The sequence below is a fragment of the Talpa europaea genome (assembly GCF_964194135.1).
Source record: "Talpa europaea genome assembly, chromosome: 12".
Classification (NCBI taxonomy): Eukaryota; Metazoa; Chordata; class Mammalia; order Eulipotyphla; family Talpidae; genus Talpa; species Talpa europaea.
This window is the reverse complement of record NC_140079.1, coordinates 49,747,093-49,769,780: the sequence shown is the minus strand read 5'-3', so window position 1 is coordinate 49,769,780 and position 22,688 is coordinate 49,747,093. Positions and strand designations below refer to the sequence as shown.

At 40.5% G+C, this 22,688-nt stretch overlaps 1 protein-coding gene across 2 annotated transcripts; it reads left to right on the top strand.

Moving 5' to 3' along the window:
- Nucleotides 1-2,017: 2,017 nt before the first annotated feature.
- Nucleotides 2,018-10,562, top strand: ARPC5 (actin related protein 2/3 complex subunit 5; the record flags this gene model as incomplete). 2 transcript variants are annotated; one of them, XM_084249584.1, is made up of 4 exons in its annotated part: nt 2,018-2,157; nt 4,321-4,396; nt 6,609-6,785; nt 10,500-10,562. In XM_084249584.1, the coding sequence occupies 4 exons, from the start codon at nt 2,018-2,020 to the stop codon at nt 10,560-10,562; spliced, it is 456 nt and encodes a 151-aa protein (XP_084105710.1). The 2 variants fall into 2 exon arrangements, with proteins under 2 accessions (XP_084105710.1, XP_084105709.1); XM_084249583.1 differs by having other exon boundaries at nt 2,018-2,172.
- Between the last annotated feature and the right edge of the window lie 12,126 nt (nt 10,563-22,688).

The following is a 22,688-nucleotide window of genomic DNA, read 5'->3' as shown; positions in this document are numbered from 1 at the left end:
TTAACTAAAAAAGGTCAATTCTATCCCGTAATTGACATATTTTTCAGAAAGGTGATTTAGTTGGGGAAAAATATTTATTGCCTTTTCCTCCCAAGGAAAACAGATGCCTTCCTGTAGTTCATCATCTCTAAGAGTGTCTTACTTTGTAGATAGAAAGATATGGATACAGATATAGACATAGATATATTTAGATATGTGTTGGATCTGATTTTGAAATCTCTCTTCCTCTTATTGATTCTTTATTCTCAGTGTGACTCTCAAACTGTACTGTCTTTCACATTTTATTCATTTACTAATGAATAATTGAATACTTGAATGCAAGCTACATACTTAGCTTTATATCAGATGTAATACAAAAGAACTAACTATAAGACAGTCTCTGCCTTAGAGAACCCTGTGCTCTCTTTCAGAGGCAAGATAAAATATAATATATTGTAAGGAATGTATAAGACTAGTGCTATCATCAATGGTACAGGTAACATGCATTTTACAATTATTTGGAATTTTAGAGCTTCAAAATAGTTTCTTGTATTTTATCCTCAGAACAATCTTGCCAAGAACTCTTTTAGCAACGAGGTACCTGAGATTCAGAATTTGAAGTGGCATGCCTCAATTAAATAGAGTGAAAGGCTCCAACTCAAGTCAGGGTTTGCTAATTCTAAGGGCTCTCTTCAACACAGCACAGGAAACCAAGGGTTGGGATATTCAACAGGCCAACATCTAGCCTTCTGCTAGAGCTGGAATTAAACTAGATCTGACAGGATGTCAGGAAAACATATAGCCATGTGACCAGTGTCCAGTCAGACGTCTAAATTAATTTTATTCTGCAAATATTTGTACTTCAGTATAATACACACTAAATACAACTGCCATTTCCTTAATTCTAGCACATTTGCCTCCTCAATACGAGCTTTGCTTTCAGAAATGGCCTAGAGGGATCATATAATCTTAAGGTCTGGTTTCTACTAACCCTTACACATTTTGTTAGCCCTGAGCACCAGAGAGCGTAACTGGTCCCCATCCTGGTCTATCACTCTTGCTGCAAACAACCACTTATTTTAACCAGTCAATGACTGACCCTACCCTAAATTCCACAGATGCACCCCAGTTTTGCCACCCTACCTCAATCCCTACCCAGACACCTCCCCCTCCCTCACAGTGGATGTGATACCTAGTTCAGGTTTTGCAGGTGCCGCTGCGATGCTGTCACACAGCACTGACAGATAAGATTTGACCTTTAGACTCCGTCCTTGGGGACCTCCCGCTGGCCGCACAGAGCAGTTCCAATCTCTGGAAGGGGCTCCCGACTGGAGAACGCAGCCACGGGCAGCAGAGTCCGAAGCGATGTCTCTGACAACTAGAACGCTGCCGGGCGCCGGGGCGTGCATCACTCCGCCTCATACTCCTGCCAACCGCAGGGGATTGGGTCGGACAACCAGTCCATCCCGCCCCACAGACGAGTCCCGACCAGCCGGGCCTTGCGCAGGTCCCCGCTGACAGGCTGTTGGCGGCGGCGGTGGCAGCAAAAGGCAAGGCCACCCACCTCCAGTGCCCACCGCCGCCAACCTAAGCCCCCCGGCGGGACTGGACCGCAGAGAAGCGTTTCTATGGAAACCGCTGATGATCACGTGACTCCCTCATGCGCCCAATCGCCTCTAACCTCCGTCGGCGGCTCCGACTGCTCCCCTCCCTCCTGCCCCGCCTCCTCCCGCCCCCGCCTCCTCCCGCCCCCGCCTCCCCGTCCGGCCCCGCCCCTTTCCTGCGGAGAGTCTGCGCCTGCGCACTGCATTCCTCAGTACAGCGCGGGGGTGGCGGAGGCGGCTCGCCGAGCGCGCGAACTTGAGGAGGAAGCAGCGCCGCCAGCGCGCAAGCGCAGAACCTCCCGAGCCGCCGCGGCCGGCGACGCCCAGAGCGGAAGAGGGAAGTGAGGGCTCCAGCTGCGGGGTCCTGCCGGGCCGGGCGAGCTGAGGGGGACGCTGCAGCGGGAGGAGGCCTTGGTCGCCGTGCGGGCTCCGGGATGTCGAAGAACACGGTGTCGTCGGCCCGGTTCCGGAAGGTGGACGTGGATGAGTATGACGAGAACAAGTTCGTGGACGAGGAAGACGGCGGCGACGGGCAGGCCGGGCCGGACGAGGGCGAGGTGGATTCCTGCTTGAGGCAATATCCTTACAGGCGCGCCCCACCCCTCCGGGCCTCCTCCCGCACCCCGCGGCTGCCGGGGCGCGGGCCCCCACCCCCGGGGCGGCGCCGAGCTGCCCCCCGCCACCCGAGCCCGTCGCCTGGGGGTCCCCCGCTCGCGCTTCCCTCTGGGGCGCGGGGAGCCCCCGGGTCCCGCCGCGGACTTCTGCGTGGCCCGGTTCCCGGGTGGCGCCGTCGGGACCTGGCTCCGCGGCCGCGCCCTCGCGGGGGAGCCGGCTGGGCGGGGGAGCCGGCTGCGCGGCCGGGCGCGCAAGTTTCCTTCGGGGCGGTATTTGCTGGGGTCGCTTTAGCGCCAGAAATGACTGACTGAGAGTAACGGGCGTCTTTCGCTAGTGATTTTGGGCATTGTTGTGGTTTTATTTTGTTTTGGCAGCATTAGCATAGTTTATTCCTTGCCGGGAGAGACGGGGCGACTTGCAGAATTGAGGCCCACTGTCCTTTCGGTGGGCTCTGGGGGAAAAAAAAAAGAGGAAGGGATTGGTGAAATACGGGTTGCACAGAATTTGTTAACCCGGAGGTAGGGGAGCGAGTGCAAAACAACCAATAAAGCTCCTAAAAAGGAAGCTTGGAACCTTTTGCTTTTTTGAAAAGGACAGACGGGGAATGTAAGTGGAGAATTCTTGGAAATATTTATAATAAACCCGTGAACAAAAAGATGAGTCATTTGTACAAAACAGAATCATTTTTGGAATCTTAAATCGTTTCCATTTTAGTTGAAATGTGGCTGTCAGTTCCTGCTTGGGTTTTTTTGTGTGTGTGTGTTTGAATATTCATGACTTTCAGTGATTATTTGCATTTGATCTTTTTGGAAAAATGTAAATGTTGCAATAACTAAAACGATCGTTTAGAGATTAACAATTACCGAATTCACTCATTTCTAATTTCCTGGGTGTATGCATAAAACAGGAAGACTTTTTCCGGCTCTTTCTTTATCATCCTGTTAAATTTTAATGAGAATATGCGTGAAACCGATCAGTATACAGTTGTTTCTTTGATTTCTACAACTTTCACATTGTAATTGTGTATTATTTAAACACTTGGTTAGTGTTTTAGGTCTTAAAAACGAGCCATTCTGCAAAAGGCATGCTCCTCCAGAAGTCCATTATGCCTTGAAAACAGCTTACCAACCACAGGGTTCTTTGTATAGCTTTTTCTCCAGACAATGAAGAGGTGAACATTATTCTATCTGAAAACATTCCTCCTGAATGTTTTGTGGATTAGCTTATTTTAAGTGATGTGTAATGACTCTTTCCTGGTACTGCTGTATATATGCCTATAGTGAATTTGTTCTTTAGTCAATTCATCTTAAAATATAAACATATTATGTACTCTTATAGAAGAGACAAGCACTGGAGATGGAAGAACAAGTGAACTCTTGTTTTCCTTTTAGGGAAATGATTGTACATTCTGACAATCTGATTGGCCTTCTGTGTCTCATACTTGCTAACTCACTGGTACATTCAGAAAGACTAAATTTAATAGGTATGGCCTAAGACAGTTTGAATAATCTCTATGAAATATGAGAGAAAACATTCAAAACTGAAAAAATTAAGTTGTCACCTAGAGGTCATTAAATTACTGTCTTTTGTAATGCCTCTTTTCACTAAGATTGAGAAATTGCTAATGTGTATCATTCAAATTGCTAGTCTACCAACATTTCAATTAATCTGGAATATAATTCCAGTAAAAATTTGGTATTTTTCCATTTAGAATCACATATAAAAGACATACTTTGGCCAGTGATAAACTGTTTCATTTTGGAGTGTGATTCTGAAATGTATTTTGGAGTTTTGTGGGGTTTTTTTAATATTACTCTGGATAAAGTCTGTATATTTGTCTTACTAGGAAATGTAACATTACAAGGTGTTCATTGAAGTAGTCTTGCTTTTTAAAAGAAAATTACAATGTTCTCTTTAGTTTTCATTATTTTAGTTTTGATTGACATCCTTAAAAGCAGCAAATTGAATTTTCCAATAATGAACATAGGAAACATAGGAACATAGGAAATTTTCCAATAATGAACTTTTTGTCTGTAAAGTCAAGTCTTAAGAACCAGTGGTTCCTGGTACTTATAGTGCTTTGCAGAGGTCTGCCCTTTGCTGCTATCCCCTTAACCTCCAGAACAGGAAACATGACGGCAGCCCTGCAGGCGGCTCTGAAAAACCCCCCTATCAACACCAAGAGTCAAGCAGTAAAGGTAAGTCACAGACAAGCAATGATCTCTGCTGATGTGTTAGTATTGTTACCACAGTCCTCTGACTTTTCATAAAATCAACAGTAATTTAACTTTGACATAGCAGAGCTTACAATATAGTTTGATAGGTAAAATTTGCATATGTAAAATAGATCTTTCATAAAGTTATGTACCGTTACATGTTAGACAGACACACTCTGTGTCAAACGATGGATCATTTTTTCTGTTTTTAGAGGTGGTCATCCAGATTGAATTTCAATAAAGGCTTAAAGAATAAGAAAAACGTTTACAAAATAAACAGATTCTACTTGCTTGCATTTTAAAGATTTTTGTTTTGATTATACAAGTATTGAATGTTTATTATAGAAAACTTAGACACACACAGGAGATTAAAAAGGTAGTCATCCATAGTCCCATCACACAGAGATAATTGTTACTACTTTTTGGTATTGCTACATGCTTGTAGAGTTTCAATGACAGCACATAGCTAACACCGCAGTTTTTATGTATTTAATCTATTGTCATGTATTTAGATTATTGACCATTTTCTTTCCTGTTGTAAACAGTACTGATATGAACAATTTTTGGTAAATAATTATTTCCTTTGAATAGATACCTAGCGGTGAATATCTGGAGTTTAGATTGCATAATTTTTAGGCTTTTGGTATAGATGGTAACCAACTTGCCCTTCAGAAGAGCTGTGTAACTAAGATTCCCTTCAGCGGTCCCTTCCACTGATTCTTAAGGACCTACTTGCTTAAGTTATTTACTGCTTAAACGTAAGCCCAGAGTAGTGACCCTACTATTAATAGCAAATCATACCTCTCTGGAGCCCCAAGTATCTCCTTAATTGAATAGTAGTAAGTAAAACGTAGCTGAATGCGTAGTGTTTTTCAAGGCAACATTTTCTATAAGGGGAAAATTTCTTTGGTTTTTAAAAGTTATGAGGAATACCATCAAAATTTTGATTTTACCACCTCTGCTTTTGTATGGATGGTTTTTATTGCAGTTTGTGGGCGGGAGTTGATAGTTCTGGATGTAAGGATGTTTTTCTAAATTGGGAAATTGCACAGACTTTAAACTGAAGACAACAATGCGTAGTAGAAACATTCTGTAAAATACTGACCAATAGTAATGCTGAAGGTAGCACTTTTGTCAGTAGGAGAAACAAATTGTTGGAAGGGTAAATTAAAGTGTTCCCTTTGCTTGCCTTAATGGATAAAATTACTTTTGTAGCAGCCTATTACCCAAGAAAATGGATGATTATAAATAAAGGTTACTGTATCTCATATCTGTGGTCACTGACTATAAATATGAAACTAAAAATATTCTTGAAACTGAAGGTATCCTTAAAACTAAAATTTTATCAATAACTTATTTCTGAAGGATGACTTAAGGAAAACTACAATTTTGTTTCCTTGCTGGGATTTCTTTTTCAGATCAAGAAGTAGATTTTGATTTAATGAATTGGTGAATTATCACATCTCTGTTAGCAAATTCTTTCAGCTCTACCTTTATTAAATATGGCAACAATATGTCCATCTCTGCCATCCTCCACTGCTCCATATTATCATTCTAGCCCAAACCAGCATATATTATTGTAGTTATTCCCTGTCTCCGCCTGCTCTGTCCACTGTTTACCTACCCCTTTGGCCCCCAGCTAATTCTCAACATGGCATCCTGTTAAATATTGATTATGAGACTGCTCTTCTGAAAAACTTCCAACATCTCATTTCTCTTTGTAAAAGATGGCCTGCCAACTTCTGTTGTCGCATTACCTCTCTGACTTCATCTCCTTCTGTTCTCCCACCATTCTGATCCCACTACGTTGTGTCCTTTTGCTATTCTTACAGGTCACACTAACAGCGCTTATTCCTTTCTCTAAAATGCTTACCTCAAATATCCCCAAGTTTCCTCTTTCATGTTCTTTACCTCCTTTTTTTTATTTACAGAGCATCATTTTCTCTTTTTCCTAAGTTTAATTTTTTTTTTTTAATTTTCTTACATCGTTGTTCATTTTTGTACAGTATTTGATTTCTCCCCTCAGGTGTAGTCCCCTAACTTTTCCCACCACCACAGCACACGTGAACCATCACCATAGTCCTTTGTGCTCTTCCCTCTGTGTGACCTCTTTATTCAATGTCACCTTCTCAGTGTGACCTTTATAAAATTATTTCACCCAGATCTAAATGTTCTGTTGTTTATTTACCCTCAGGATCGAGCAGGCAGCATTGTTTTGAAGGTGCTCATCTCCTTTAAAGCTAATGATATTGAAAAGGCAGTTCAATCCCTGGACAAGAGTGGAGTGGATCTCTTAATGAAGTATATTTATAAAGGCTTTGAGAGTCCTTCTGACAACAGCAGTGCTGTGTTATTACAGTGGCATGAAAAGGTAAGTTATGAATTATAAAACTATGTGACTGGTTCCTTTATAATAGGAACCAAAATAACTGTTTTGACTTCTTGCTTATGTGTCTTTGTTTTCACAAGTAAATGCCTACAGGGCCTCCCTGGTGGCCTAAGGGTTAAGTCTCAGTACTGTCAAGCTAATATGGCGAGCCCCTGAGTTTGATCCCCAGCCAGGAAACTAACCCACATGACACAGCCGACCTCTCCTATCTTACCTGCTGCTCCCCTCAGCAGTGTATTTCATTAAATCCACCTGTTCAGCTCCCCACTCTCTCTGGTGAATCCTCTCACCCCCTGCATCTCTGGCCTATACCCCAGCTCTTCTCAAAAATTTAATAATAATAATAAAAATTTTAAAAAAATAAATAAGTGCCTGAAAATCAAGAAAGTGTAGATTTATACTTACTAGTCTTGTCCTTAAAAGATCCTGATTTGTAGTGCTTGCTCAGTAATGGTTATTGTTCATTAAACATAATCTTGAACTTTGAATTAATTCAAACCTTTGTAAAGAAAATAAGTGATAAAAATCAAAAATGTTTTGACAGTGATCAGAAGGTAGAAACAACCCAAGTGCCCATCAACAGATGAACAAAATGGGGTGCATGCAGACGATAGAATATTACTCAGCCAAAAAAAGGAAGTTCAGCATGAATGGACTTGAAAACACTATGCAAAGTGAAAAAATGCCAGACACAAAAAAAACAAATATTTTGTCATTTCATTGAATTATCATTATATTTCATTGAATTGAATTATATTTCATTGTAATTATATGAGTTATCTAGAATAGGCAAATTAATAGAGATGGAAAGTGGAGCCAAGGGCTGAGGAGAGGAGAATATAGCTAGGTACTGGAATATAGGTACAGAATTTCTGTTTGGGGTGATGGAAAAGTTTTGGAAATAGTGGTGGTGGCTGTGCGATATTGAGTGTAATTAATGCCACTGAAGTTTACATTTAAAGATGATTAAAATAGCACATTTTACATTATGTGTTTTATCACAATTTAAAAACGAAATTGGGGTGGGGGGACCAAGATTTCTTAAATGTTTTTATCTGTTTTCTTATATTTTATTGTGCAATGTAAATGGAGGCTGGTACACTATCCATAAAAAAATAAAAGCTAGAAGGAATTTTTAGCTTTTTTTTTTTTTTAAAGATTTATTTATTTATACATACAAGAACTGGGATATTGTTCTGACATAGAGGCGAGTGAGAGGATTCACCAGAGACAGAACAGGGAATAGAACAGGCAGACTGAGTGAAATACACTGCTGAGGGAAGCAGTGGGCGAGACAGGAGAGGTCTCCCATGCCATGTGGGTAGCTCTCCGGCCGGGATCGAACCCACGCTGCAGAGGCTGCAGACAGCTTCATAGCACTGTGCTCAACTGCCTGCGCCACCAGGGGAGGCCCTGGAATTTTTAGCTTTAATAAAATGTTAGTAAGGTAATCTTTTATACCTAACTCTTACTTACATTGTAATAAATATAAACACTGTGACATTTAAATAGAGCCAACACAGGTAAGGGATGTACATTCTTTAACACCTCACAGTATTCAAAACTCAGTTTTTCAGAAGCTGTTATCTGTGTTTCTGAATGTAAATACTTGCACAAGAAGCTGAGGATAGATAATAAAACTTGCTGTTTAGCCTTGGTCAGGTCACTTTATCCCTCATACATTACCTTGTTAGAAAGACCTATCACAGGGGCCTCCCTGATGTCCTAAGGGTTGAGTCTCACCTTTGTGGCCTGAGTTCGATCCCAGCTCAAGGAGCTAACCCACATGGCACAGCAGACTCTCCTCTCTTGCCTGCTGCTCCCCACTCTGTCTCTGGTGAATCCTCTCAACCCCCCACCCCTCCACCTCTGGCCTACATCCCAATTCTAGAAAAAATAAATATAAAAAAAAGACCTAACATAAAAGTGTAGGGAAACCATACCTCCCAGTTTTCCCAAGATAGCCCCAGTGCTCACTTACTGTCCCAACATGATTATGAATTAGTTTCCTTTCACTCTACAGCCTGCCAATTTGAAGAATAATTTTTATGGCCATCCGGTTCTTGGGACACTTTCTGTTTGCCAGGCACTATACTATTAGTTTACATTTCATTTAGTCCTCACAACAGTCTTCCCAAGCATATATCTTGATCACCTCAATTTACAGATGAATAACTAGCTTCCAAACCTAAGTAGCCTAGTTCCGGTATAGCTTCATAACAAACACTGATTGAACACTTACTGTATTCCAAGTACTTTATAAATATTAACACACTTAATCCTCATAAAAATACTTAGAAGGAAAGCTTGCTATTATTCCCCTTTTGTAAATGGGATTGGGGCTCATGTTAGTTGTTTTTCTTATATCAGAGTTTTTGCAAACCCCATCTCCTATATATTTCTCACCTCATCCTCATTCGGTTCAAGTACAACTGTTTATAGCATCTATCCCAGTCTGTTGTTACAGCTTTCTAAACTGGTCTCCTGGTTACCGGTTTTTCCTCCCTCAAACCTTTTCCCCATCCACTTGCCAGAATGTTCTCTCCAAAATCCAAATCTGGCCCTGTCAGTCGCCTGCAGAATGAAGTCCAAATGCCAAGCCCAGCCACATCTTCCATTCTTCCTCTTTTGCTCTAGCATTGCCAGCTCTTTCTCTAAACCCCCTCTAATTTCACACCTCCATACCTTTGGTCATGATTTTCTTTTCCTGAGTGCCTCTTTACCCTTTGTGTCAATCTGTTAACCTACTTATCCATTTAATGTATCATTTTCTCCAGGAAGCTTTATCTGACCATTCCACATTCCCCTAAAACCTTGGGTTGAATAGGTGCCCCTCCTGTTTTCATAGCACCAAAAGCACAGCTTTGTCATTTTACCCATTATATTAAAATGATCTGTTTATGTCTGTCTGTCTCTTCCCAGTAGACTGGAAAATGCTATATTTATTCACTCTTGTATCCTCAGTTGCGAGTACAGTACCCAGTACATGAAGGTATTCAGTGTTTTTTGAACAAAAGTAAACCAGAGCTTCAGATTCCTATACTTTAATCATAACTTCCAGTTTTTGTTTTTTTGTTTTTGTTTTGTGTGTGGGGCCCTCGCCATTGGCCGGGGATCGAACTGGCACTGCAGAGTCTGCGGGCAGCCTCACAACCCAGCGCTCAACCGCTGCGCCACCAGGGGAGGCCCATAGCTTCCAGTTTTTCAGTGTAAAGTCAAAGCTCCTAAATTCTTAGCCATTAAAGAATATATTCTTAGCTTGGGAGGAAAAAATCTGAGTAACCTAAATGGAACTGAGGATGGTTGATTCCAGTTTCAATTTCTCCTGGCAGTGCTGAGAATGAGATAAGCAGAATGAATGTTCTAAGTTTATATTTGAGCACCTGTTTTAGAGAAGAACATTTTGCTGCAGATCGTTAAGAACATATTGTTATTTGAAAACAACATACTCACCAGAGTATGTTAATGCCTCACCAGAAAGTAGGTGTATGAGGGCAAGGATTCTGAAGTTTTGGTTTATTACTGTAACCCTGGTGCAAATGCTAGTTGCCTGGTACATAAGGGGAGCTCAAAACTATTTTTTTTTAATTAATCCAAAATCGATAGCTACACACTTCCTTTCGCTAAGAAAAATGTTTTAGTTGGTACAAGAAACTGATTCTAATTGTCAATATTTACATTTTGTTTTCTTTTTAGGCACTTGCTGCAGGAGGAGTAGGATCCATTGTTCGGGTTTTGACTGCAAGGAAAACCGTGTAATCCAGTGAGAGCTGGTTATCTGCTGTGGGTGTGGGAGTTGCTGGTACAAAGACCAAAACAACCAAATGCCACCACTGCCCTTTGGGTAGCATCTGTGTGTCTCAGCTTTGCCTTCTTGCTTCCTTTTTCATATCTGTAAAGAAGAAAATGACATATCAGTTTTGCTTTGATGAAAATTGGAATAATATATAGGAAATGTTGTTCCAACAGGAGTGTTTCATGTTCTCAAAACCATTGCAGTGATGAGTGTATACCAGTCTGTATGTAATATAATTTACATCAAATTTAATTGTGCAATGTTTTAACCAACCCCTATGACTAGTGTTTTGGGGGATTGAGTTTTTTTGTCGTTGTCGTTTTTGTTTTGTTTTTGACTAATAGAAATTTGGTCAGAATTTTGAGACCAGTTTCCTAACTCATTGCTAGCCAGGAAATGATCTTTGTAAAAAATCTGTTTGAGAGACTGGCAGCTATTAACATTGTAAAACTGGACCATGCTTCCCATATTTAAATGAAATGTGCTTCTAGAACAAGTGGTGGGTGAGCACCATGCCAAGTTCTAGCTTGCTTGCCTCCAAATTATGTGAGTTCTAAGTGTGCTTCTTCCTCTCAGTATCCAGTAATCATGACTTCTCAATTTCCTTGTGGTCTCCCAGGTTCCAAAGCAAGGAGTTTTGCTCTACACAGTATATCTGTAAACTACCAGAGCCTTTTTGGTTGGCATGTTCCAATCACACAGGCCTATTTAGGGATCTGCTCCAAATCAAGAAAGGACGTGGAAATAGTGATGGAATTCGAACTCTGGGCAGCCTCTGAATGAAATGCTATTTTCTTTAGAAATATAGTGACTGCCTTAGACATTTTAAGTTATATAAATAGTATTTAATATGCCCTATCAAGGTCTTCAGTGTTCTTCAGGGTAATTGGGATCTCAAAAGATTTGATTCAGATCCAGATATACACATTCTGTATTTTAAAGCTCAGTGTTTTTTAAAAAAAAAAAGAAAGAAAGAAAATGCCACACAGCAAAAAGTGTTTACTATGTTGGACAAACCAAATCGGTTCTCAAAAAATGACCGGTGCTTATAAAAAATTATTTAGTAGTAACCCCAAAACAAACCACCTGAATGCATATGACCCAGAGGGAAATAAACCTGTGTTTAGTACTTAATATTGGACACCAGTTTCATTATCACTTACTTAGGTGAAAACTGGTGCAGAAATTCTGTACTGGCTGTTTTTGATATCTGCTTTTTGTTTTGTAAAAATGATAAAGTTCAGAAAATAAAATGTCAGTGTTGAATAATTTGTTTTTCTCTTACTTTAATACTTAAGAATGTGTGGTTAATTAAAAGGAAAAAGATTTCCTATTTGATCTGCAGGTTCTTATACTTTTGACAAGGACTAATTTGGATTAGAAGGTTTATAAAATGACTTTCTTCAAATATAAGGTAGTAAAGGAGAGGCTCACTGATGGTGTAGGAGTCTGCTGATACTTCCATGTGGTTCCCTTAACCCCTGCTGAGCTGCTGTGGGCTCACTGCACAGAGACCTAGATAGAAAAATGCAGATGAACCTAGCAGCTGCTGTCATGGCCTCCCAGCTTCTAAACTATTTATATCTCAAATCTATTTCTTATCCTTGCCTGATCACAGTTTTCCTGCAATACCTGTCCACACTTCTGCTTTCAATCTCTGGAAACTTAGAGGCGGTTCAGAAGACTCTGACTTATGAGACGTGAAAGCATTAGAAACTAAAGATAGTCAAGTAGGTATAACCACTTGCAACTGTATAACCACTTATATAACTTGAAATACAACAAAAGTGATATTGCAGTGCTATTCTTTTTGTTAAGATTTGTTTTATTTATCTATGCATACAAGAACTTGGGTGTAGGCCAGAGGTGTGGGGGTGAAGGGATGTACAAGAGACAAGAGTGGAGAGAGAACAGCCGGATCTACTGAAATAGAGGGCAGCAGTGGGCAAGACAGGAGAGGTCTGCTGCACCGGGTGGGTCAGCTCCATGGCTGAGGATTGAACTCAGTGGCTTGATAGTGCTGAGACAACTCTTGCACTACCAGGGAGGCCCCTCAGTGCTTTTTCATCAGAGCCTTCTTGTCATCACTTTCATGACAGTGTTACGGAAAATTCCCGAGTCCTTGTTTTATAGTTACTACAATGGGTATGCTCAAAATCTGTCATTCTATCATCTGCATTTAGAGAGTAAGAATATGTCACGGTTAATATAGCATAGGGACTGAATCAGAACAGATGCCAACTGGACACAACTGGCATCAACTGACGTATTTTGGCCAAATGTCAGCTGGGTTCTGTTGAGCATGACAATACTGTCTCGATGGAAACGAAACCAGGATTAACTGTGGGAAAAGGATGCAGCTATTAAGGGGCACTTTGGGCATGAAAGTTCTTTAACTCCCATTCATTAATCTCAGTGTTTTTACTTGAGCCATTTTTGCTTAGTTTTTGCCACTTTCTAAAGGCAAACTCTTGGTCATTAGGTAACAGCACCATGTAGGTAACATACTTGATGGCACGTGTCATGTCTCAGGAAATCCATGGATGCACAGGAGAAATTACCCTGTGGTATCAAAAGGGTATCAAAATAATACCCTGTGGTATTATTTTTTTTAATATTTTCTGTGTTCTCCAGGATCATGGTCATAATTCGAAGACTGATGTCTTGACCTTGGTCACAGTGGCTTTCAGCCTAACTGAAGTAGAATGGAAGCATTTTTAAGTTAATGTCATACAATTTAGTATTTGACTGTAAGAATAGTTGGTGTCAGGGTGAACTGGAGTCAGCTGAGATAATCTGAACTGGCCAAGGAGAACGTTACGATAGGTTTAATCTTCTCTAACTCAAAGTAAAATTGTAGAAATGAAATGTATTTAGAGAAGTGGACTTTGATAAAGTATCTCTATGGGAGATTAGAGAAAGTAATGAGATTATAAGAAATTATATTTTTTACCTGAAATAGACACTAATCACATTCTCATTCCTTTTATAATAAAAGAAAGGGAAATTCATTTTATATGAAGGAAAGCATCAAGTTAGACCTTCACTTATAATAAAAGGGAATAAATAGTTTCATTTAAGAACTGTCACTTAGTAAAATATCTGTTAGAGTATTATTTAAAAGTATTCTGTTATTGAAACCATATTAGTAGTCCTGCCCACGGGGGCCTAGAGTTGTACAAGTTTATGAGATAGAACACAAAAAAGAGAAAAACAGAGACATAAGTATCACCAGCATGTGGTAGTAACGTGGCTTTTATTTTCAAAGCAAGAATCTGAGTTGAGTGAGAATAGACAGGTTAAAATACAAACCACCCTTTATTGAGTACTAACTATATATCTGTCTCTTTTTATCTTCAAAACTGAAGTGTCGAGAATATATATAAGATCACATTTTTATAGGCACCAGACGAGAATAACTCACATCACCTTGACCAAAGTTATACCACACTTCTGTCTTAAGTCCAGTGTTAGGGGAATAGACATGTCTCCAGGACACACAAGGATTAGATTTCTCAAATGCCAAACCTTGGTGCTTGGGGGCTACTGTCAAAGTAAAGTCCGCTCAGGAGCCCTTCAGGCAGGTGAAATTTAACAGGCACAGAGGTGGGGAGAATGATATGGACGTGGAGAGGTGCTACAGCAAGAGGCGTGCTCCATGGCACACACAGCACAGCCTCAGATGATGTATTTTAACTAATAAAACTTTTAATTAGTTTTGCCATAATTTCACTTTGCAAGAACCAGAGCTGCAATCTCTCATTAGTCAAATTCAACTAATTGTTGGTTATAATTCATAATTATTGACTTAATTGAATTCCTAAGCATCATTTTGGCCATCTTGAATATAATTTTAATGGGGCTCCATTTTGGAGCTGCCCCAAATTGGAAGTCTAGTTCCGGCCACACTTCTCTACTGCACTCATGTTCTTGTACAAAGCCAGTGGACTATCAGAGTATTCGCAGGGGAAATCCTGGGAAATGGGAGATCCCTAAAATAACTGGGCTTGAAAAATTGGGATCAAAATCAGATCCTTATGGATAAGGAACCAAGCCACCACTTATCATGCTCCAGCCCCAAAACAAGTATTTGTTCTTTGTGGACAAGCCTATTATTGCATCCCAGCCAGCCACGTGCTTGGGTTTATGTGGGTTTGAGTAAGTTCTAACCTGCTATTGTCTGCCTGTACTTTTCCCACTTCTTGTTTTCTTTTGCTTTGTGTCCTTTCCTTTCCCTAATTCAATTCTCCTTTTTCTTTCTCTGTCCAGCCCCTGCATCTGCTGCCTGCCTTCTGTTCCCTGGCTCTACTTCCTCTGCTACATTTTTCCAATTAGTTTACCTGACACTTGTGCCTAAGGAATCAGTCATTTCTACTAATTAAATGTGTGGTACTCAGGCAGATTAGTTTAAGTAATGCCCCCCCACAGTTCTCCAATTGACTCAAATGCTTAAATAACTAATTTTTAAACTGTGTAAATGCTGATTTTATTTCCACAGATCACTTTGGCTGGCGATTTAAAACATAACCTTAGATCTAAGATAGGCCAGTTTTTAAATTCACTTTAGATTTACAAATAACTTCATCTTACAAAGAAATACAAAAAAACAAACACCAAGGTGGATGGGAATGGGAAGATAGCCCAATGAAAAGACACGTTGTGTGCTCTGAACATTTCAGAAAGGGGTGCTCCTAAACAAGGTTTATCCTGTGCTCTTCCCAATTCCCCTCACCCCACCCCACTCCACCTCAGCCCAATGTCATTGGTAAAATATGCGAAAACCCCAGTGTATTAAAACTGGGGTGCCTCGCGGCACCAGTCACCAGTCAAGATGCAGAGACCTGGGGCACTCACAGAGATACGCCCTCTGCCTCAAGGTGGCGCTGCTTCCCCATGCTGAGCCAACTACAGAAACATGGGACTCAGAGTCCTCTCATAAATTTGTTTTTCTTTACCTTTTATGTTACTTGCATGTTTAAAGATGATAAACATAAATTATCTCTGTTTCTATCTCATTTCCCTATAAACAGTTCCCTGAAGGCCATATACATGAAACAAATTGAACAGTATGACTTAGCTGTGTTTCTGAGTCCAGTGTCTAAGCCTAGCATTTAGCTAATGCGGCCCAGAACACTGCTTAGCCTTTGTGCCAAACTATAAGACTAGCCTATGTGACTAGACTTCCTGATGTCACAGTAACGTGTCTTGTTCTCCACAATCCCTTAACATAGTCAAAGCTCAAAAGCTACCTCTTGATTGCATAATATTGATTGAGCCAAGTTACTTAAGACAGCCCCAAGTTCTATGTCCAGGTCCTAGGGTGCCTGAATAGGACAACATATCAGAAGTGCAAATCAAACTCTACAAAGAGTAAAAGAATCCTCCTTGGGTTCGTTCAGACAGTCTAGAGCCAATCAAATTTAGTCACAAGTTCAGTTCACATCAGTGTGGACATTTAGGCAGAAAATTAATTATCTATAGGTGGAAATCAGAGGCCCTGCTGATAGCTCCTGCAGCTCTTCCTAGTGAGTGGCTCTGCGGATCAGCAGAGAAAGTGGCTGTGGGGTAGAATTCAAGCTCACATCCAGATGACAGGGCACTAATGAGAGTTATATGAAACAGCTTTCCTTGTTTTGAGGCATAATACACATCCTTTAATGGTAAATATCAATTAAACAAATTATTAAATATTATCCATGAACTTATAATACCTTTTTTTTTTCCAAGATTTATTTATTTATGGATACAAGAACTGGGGTGCAGGCCAGAGGTATGAGGGGTGAGAAAATTCAGCAGAGACAGTGGGGAACAGAACAGGCAGACTGACTGAAATACATGGCTGAGGAGAGCAGCAGGGGGAAAGAGAGGAGAGGTGTGCTGTGCCATGTGGGTAGCTGCCTGGCCAGCGCTGTGGATAGCTTCATAGCACTGTGCTTAATCCCTTGCACCACCAAGGAGGCCCCTCTTTCTTGACTCTATTTATACTTAGAATAGTCTAGTCATGTCAATTCTTAGGCAATGAATGCCATTATTGGGTAATGTGACTGAACAACAGTGTTCCCCTTTTGTTTGTCTAAAAATTAAATCAAGATTCCAGAAGCACCTCTGAATTAAGGTTTTCATCACTTTGATGACTGAGTTATAGGTCAGTGCTTTCACTGACCCATGGTTTTATAATTAACCGCTGTAATTTTTATTTCCAGCATTCATTTGATAAGTTTCTTTGATTCAATATTCAAAAAGAAAAAAAAAACAACCAACAACAATAACATACTGGGGTAATTCTCCCACTCTTACACCTCCTTTGACAAACAACTAATATTACTAAATTCACACTTAAAAGTGAATATACATACACACTTACAAAGGAATACCTCTATAACATCGCCCCCCGTGTTTACATTATACTGTAGACTGTATAAAGTGTTACATACTAACAGAATGTTCTGGCAATAATTTCATTATCAGTGCACGGGGAACTTCCTTATCCTTTTTTATGACTGCATAACATTTTCGTGTATAAAGAAATACACTATATCTGTTTCCTTATTGATTTAGGTGATTTCTGATCTGCAGTTTCAAACAGTGTATAATGAACAGCATTGTATAATATTGCACAAGCTGTTTTATTCATAAATTCCTAAAAGTGGAATTTTAGCTTAGTGTTCATTTATAATTTTGATAGACATTGTTAGATACCCTCCTTAGACGTCACATCAATTACACTTCTTCCAGCATGTAGGGAAATGTTTGTTTTCCACCCCCTTACCATCCTAAACACTTTCATCTTTGTAAATCTGGTAAGCAAAAAAAAAGTTACTTTTGCATTCCTTGTAATATAAGTGAGGTGGAGCATCTTTTCATATGTTTAAGGGCAACTCTCTTTATTTTTCTTATTTTTCCTTTGCTCTTTGATGGTTTTTTCCTTATTGATTTATATCTTTTTGTCATAGGGATATAAGCCTTTAGTTTGTAATAGGAATATCAAATATTTTCTCATAGTTTGTCTTTTGACTTTATGATAGTCAAAGAAGAAAAAATTAATATATTTTTAGATAATTGAGTTCATTAATTTTGTTTTAGCTTTTAGGGTTAAAATCATGCTCAGAAAGGTTTTCCCAGCTCCAAAATTAAAAGATTAAAATTTCCTCGTTACCATTGTTAATTTTAGGTTTAGAAATGTTGATTTTTTCCTTTCTTTCAGCAAGTGCTGTTCCAAATTTAAAAATCCTAATTATTAGTCTTTGCTCATAAGCTATCCCGTATCGCTCTCGGTTGACTAGTTTGGAAGCCTCTCTAGGAGAGATATATTCTGTATATTAAGGTATCTGCCTAAAATGACCCAAAGTATTTCATATGTTAAGGTACAATTTCACTGCTCTTTAATCAAATATCTACATATAGGGGTTACTGAAAGCATGTAAGTATCTTTCAGCAGTTATATCTAGGAAACACACACAAACAACTGTAATTCAGTAAGAAACAAGCTAGAATAGACACAGGGATAAAATCATGCAGAAGAACAGATGGAGCAAAGACCTCTCTGAGCATGAAAATTAGGGGAAAACTGCAAGGTGACAACCATTTTATTTATCTTTTTAAAGATTTAGTTATTTATGCATACAAGAGCTGGGGTGTAGGCCAGAGGTGCAGGGGGTGAGAGGATTCACCAGAGACAGACTGGGGAGCAGAACAGGTGAATTGACTGAAATACACTGCTGAGGGGAGCAGCAAGTGAGACAGGAGAGGTCTGCTGCACCATGTGGGTAGCAGGCAGGACACTTTGCTAGTATGGAGACTTTCATTGTAACTATAGATGGAGCATGAGGAAGGAAAGGCTCAGAAATAAGGGGTTCAGGACCTCCACGGTGGCGCAGCGGTTGAGCGCTGGGTTGCGAAGCTGCCCGCAGCCTATGCAGCGCCGGTTCGATCCCCGGCTGCTCCCCAGCTGCTCCCCAGCCACTGGAGGAGGGTCCCGTATGGCACTCAGACCTCTCCTGTCGCCCGCTGCTCCCCTCAGCAGTGTACTTCGGTCCTTCTGCCTGCTCTGCTCCCCGCTCTGGCTCTGGTGAATTCTCTCACCCTCCCCCGCTTCTGACTGTGCCCAGTGCTTGTATAAATAAATAAATAAATAAATAAATAAATAAATAAATAAATAAATAAATAAAGTCTAAAAAAAAGAAAGAAAGAAAGAAGGGATTCATATTAAACAAAATCATAAAAGTGTAGTTTATATATCATTTCTAGGGTGGAGTCCATGGATTATTTATCTTTGATCACTTTATAAAACTTGCACATAACTGGGACCTCTCATATAGTAGGTTAAAGAACCAGACCCCTTTTGTTGAATGATGAATGAATGAATCTAAATATGTATCATTGTCCCCTATTTTAATGAGGTCAGTTTAGAGAATTATATTGCCTAGAGAAAAATGTACATTATAATAATCAATTAGAAGTTGGCGAACTGGTTATAAACAAGATTTTTTTTCCTCCACATGAAGAATTTCAAATGGAAAAATGCATCTACCATAGGATACAGCAATTCTATTCTTGGAAATATACTCAAAGGACTTATACTGGTGGTACATATACACAATGGAATACTACTCAGTAATCAAAAAAGATAAACTCATGCCATTTGTGGCAACATGGATGGAGCTGGAAAGGATTATACTAAGAGAAATAAATCAGAAGGGAAAAGACAAATATCAGATGGCCTCACTTATAGAGGGAATACAGGGAAACTGAACAAAGGATCAAGAAAAACAACACTAGCAGGCAAACTACAAGATCTGAGGCCTACAGCAGGGGTGGGGAAGGAAGGAGCACTAGGAAGTATGGTGATGGTTCACAGGTGCCGCGGTGATGGGAGAATTATGGGGACTACCCCGGAGGGGAGAAATCAAATATTGTACAAAAATGAAAAATGATGGAAGAAAATAAAAAATAATTTAAGAAAAAAAAGAACTTCAGATGGAATCTTATAAGAAATATAGGCAACATGATGTAATGAAACAAGCTTTTCCTTTGGAAAAAATAGAGCCAGTGAGCTTCATGGCCTCTGTCAAGTCACTTATCGTTTCTGAGCTTAGGTATTCTTCTGTAAGTTCTCCCAGAAGTGGCTAGCTTCAGAGGAGGAAAGTGACAGACCTCTGAGGAAAGACTGGAGATTTCAGAGTAGGAGAATACCTGAAGTGTGTGTATATACTGAATATGGCTGGAAGTGGAACAGATGATATATTCTACCGCTGGAAGAAACAGAACTAAAACTAGAAAGTTTGGAAAAATAAAGACACCGTTTGCTTATCTGTATTAATGGAAAAGTGCATGTTTGCCACAAAAGTATAATTCTCTGGTATTTCCCCAAGTAGGCTGGGTGAATAAAGATGGATTTTTTTTTTGCATTCTATATTACCCTTATCAGGAAGGTGCATTTCACAGGCTGAGAAATCACGTATGTGTCCTTGACTGGAACAGTTAAGAAAAGGCAGGACAGTGGGGGTTCCAGAGAGGGGGGAATGATAATAATTATGGCTTCATTCCTGTCCTCGAGATTCTCATACAGTGTCAGCTCAGACTGATTGGGAAAAGAGAGGGCAGTAGATTTCCCGCTATCCTTGCCAAGAAAGAGATGTTTCCCAGGCCCCTGTGCCCAGGCCTGCCAGACCAAATTAGGAAAAGAGAACCACATGACAACGAGACTCATTCCACAGCTCTTTTAACTTCCTCATCCCTAAATGTGACTCAGGAGACACCCAGGAACTGCACAAGGGAGAAAGCATTTAGTTCAATGAAAAAATATTGCCCGATGGCCTGCCATGGCTCAAGTTCAAGGACAATGAATAAGGCTTCCCCAAGACTGGCTCTACCACCTGAACTCCTGGACCCCCCTCTTCTTCCCAGTCTCTCCCCAAAGCGTGACTGTCCCTTTCTTCACCCTGAACCTTGGTGATTCAGTTCAACACGCTGAACTGAGGAATCAATTGACCAAAGGTAACTACTGAGGGGTTTTCAAGTTCATAGGGAAGCAAATGAACCTGAGAGTCTATGATTTTATCTCCCCAAGTGGGTGCTGTGTGAACGGAAGCATGGAGCAATCAGTTGAAGTGCAGAAACCTCAATGTGGGTGCTTGAAAGGTTGGGAAAGAGTTTCTAAAGCAAGAGCAATAATGATAACCAACCAAAGGTTGCTTCCAGACTTAGCACATCAGATCCTGAGGACTCATGTGAGGTCTAGACAGGTGCTGTAGCTTCACACATTATAAAAGGCACAGAAAATCTCATTGGAAGCCAGGTGGCCAAAGACAGCCAGAAAACAGAAAGGAATTCCTTTGGTTCACCAATGACGGCACATTGGAACAGCCAATCTGCTGGAACACTTTAATTCTGGAAGAAGGCAGAATTAATCTGAATATATTTGCTTAAAGTCCTGCAACTTTCAGCACAAGCTTTTTTTTTTTTCTGGAGAAGGTATCTGAGAATATTTTCATGTGACCTTGCATTTTCCCCTGATTATTTTATCTGAGCTCTTATTATCTCCAGTCACATGTAAGATTTTTTAGAGCAAAAATATGACCTAGCCTTTGCTTAAGAGACTCTAGAGTATGCAAACTAGAGCTTTGTCATTATTTGAGAACTTCAAGCTGGACATCGATTCTGGATTTCCATCCTCCTTTTCCTTTTCTCAGTGAAAACAACAAAGGTTGATAACAAAATTATTATAATGTAGTGTAGAAGAGAGTTAATTCAGAGGGGCTACACTGACTTCTGGCCTTGAACAAAATGAAGGTGAACTGATAAATTTTAAATATGAACATTTGACATAAAAATATAACACAGGGCCTCCCCGGTGGCGCAGCAGTTGAGCACTGGGCTGTGAAGCTGCCCGCAGCCTCTGCAGCGCCGGTTTGATCCCCGGCAGCCGGCGAGGGTCCCCCATGGCGCGCAGACCTCTCCTGCCATGCCTGCTGTTTGTCTCGGCAATGTGCTTCATCAGTCTGCCTGTTCTGCTTCCCGCTCTGGCTCTGGTGAATTCTCTCACCCTGTGTTTTTTATATATATATATATATATATATATATATATATATATATATATATATAACGCAGAACCAATTTGTTAGTCATTTTCCTAGAATTGAACAGAAAGTATCTGATTTTTAAAATGAGCTCATGTTTAACTGAACAACTTCCATTCCCTCAGGACTCTATCTTGGGGATGGAGACAGAGAGGAGGAGCCCTTTGAAAACTGGCACTTCCTGTTTATGATTCATCCTCAGACCTGGTGGCCCAGGGCCCTGCCTAGCACCTGGGAGGTTGTAGAGTTCCTCATCAACTCCAGGGCCAGCAGTCCCTGAGGCATCTCAGTTTGGGGTCTGAAAACAGCTCAGTGGAAACATCAGCTGATGATGCAGGTTTCTCCAGAGTTAAAATGAAAGCCCCTTGGAAGAAGGATTCACCTGCTTTTTCCCCAGGCAGAAAACATCCATTTAAGGGTATCTCCGTGTGGCTTTGCTGAATGAGCTCAGCGCTACTTGCAGTTTCACACATCATCTCAGGAAAGCAATGAGACTCCAAATTGGTAATCCTACCAGCAGCACAGCTTGCTTCCCTGCCCACCTCCTGTCAAGGTAGCCCAGTCCAAGTCAGAGAAGAAACCAGGTCACCTGGGAAATCTCCTGACCCAGGGTGTTGACTAAGGAGATGGATGGAGCTGGGGCCCGGTCTCTTCAGCTGACTCTTCCTGTGGCTATTGCCCAGGGTACAGGTCCAGAGCCAAAAATGGAAGAACCCAGACTGTGTCAGGGGTTCCAAATTCCTGATGTCTCGGTCATTTTGTTAAAGTGTGTGTTAAAGTATTTGTTAAAGTATTTTTGTATTTATTTATTTATTAATTTTTTTTTCCATTTTTAGGGTTTTTTTGTGTTTAATATATATTATTTTATATATAATTCTCACATCATTTTTGTTTTTTGCACAATGCATGCATTTTCATTTTGGTTATATTCCCCATACAATTGCACCCCTTATTTTGACCCTACTCCATCCTCTCCTCCTTCTCCCCCCTCCCCCCCCACCTGCCATAGTT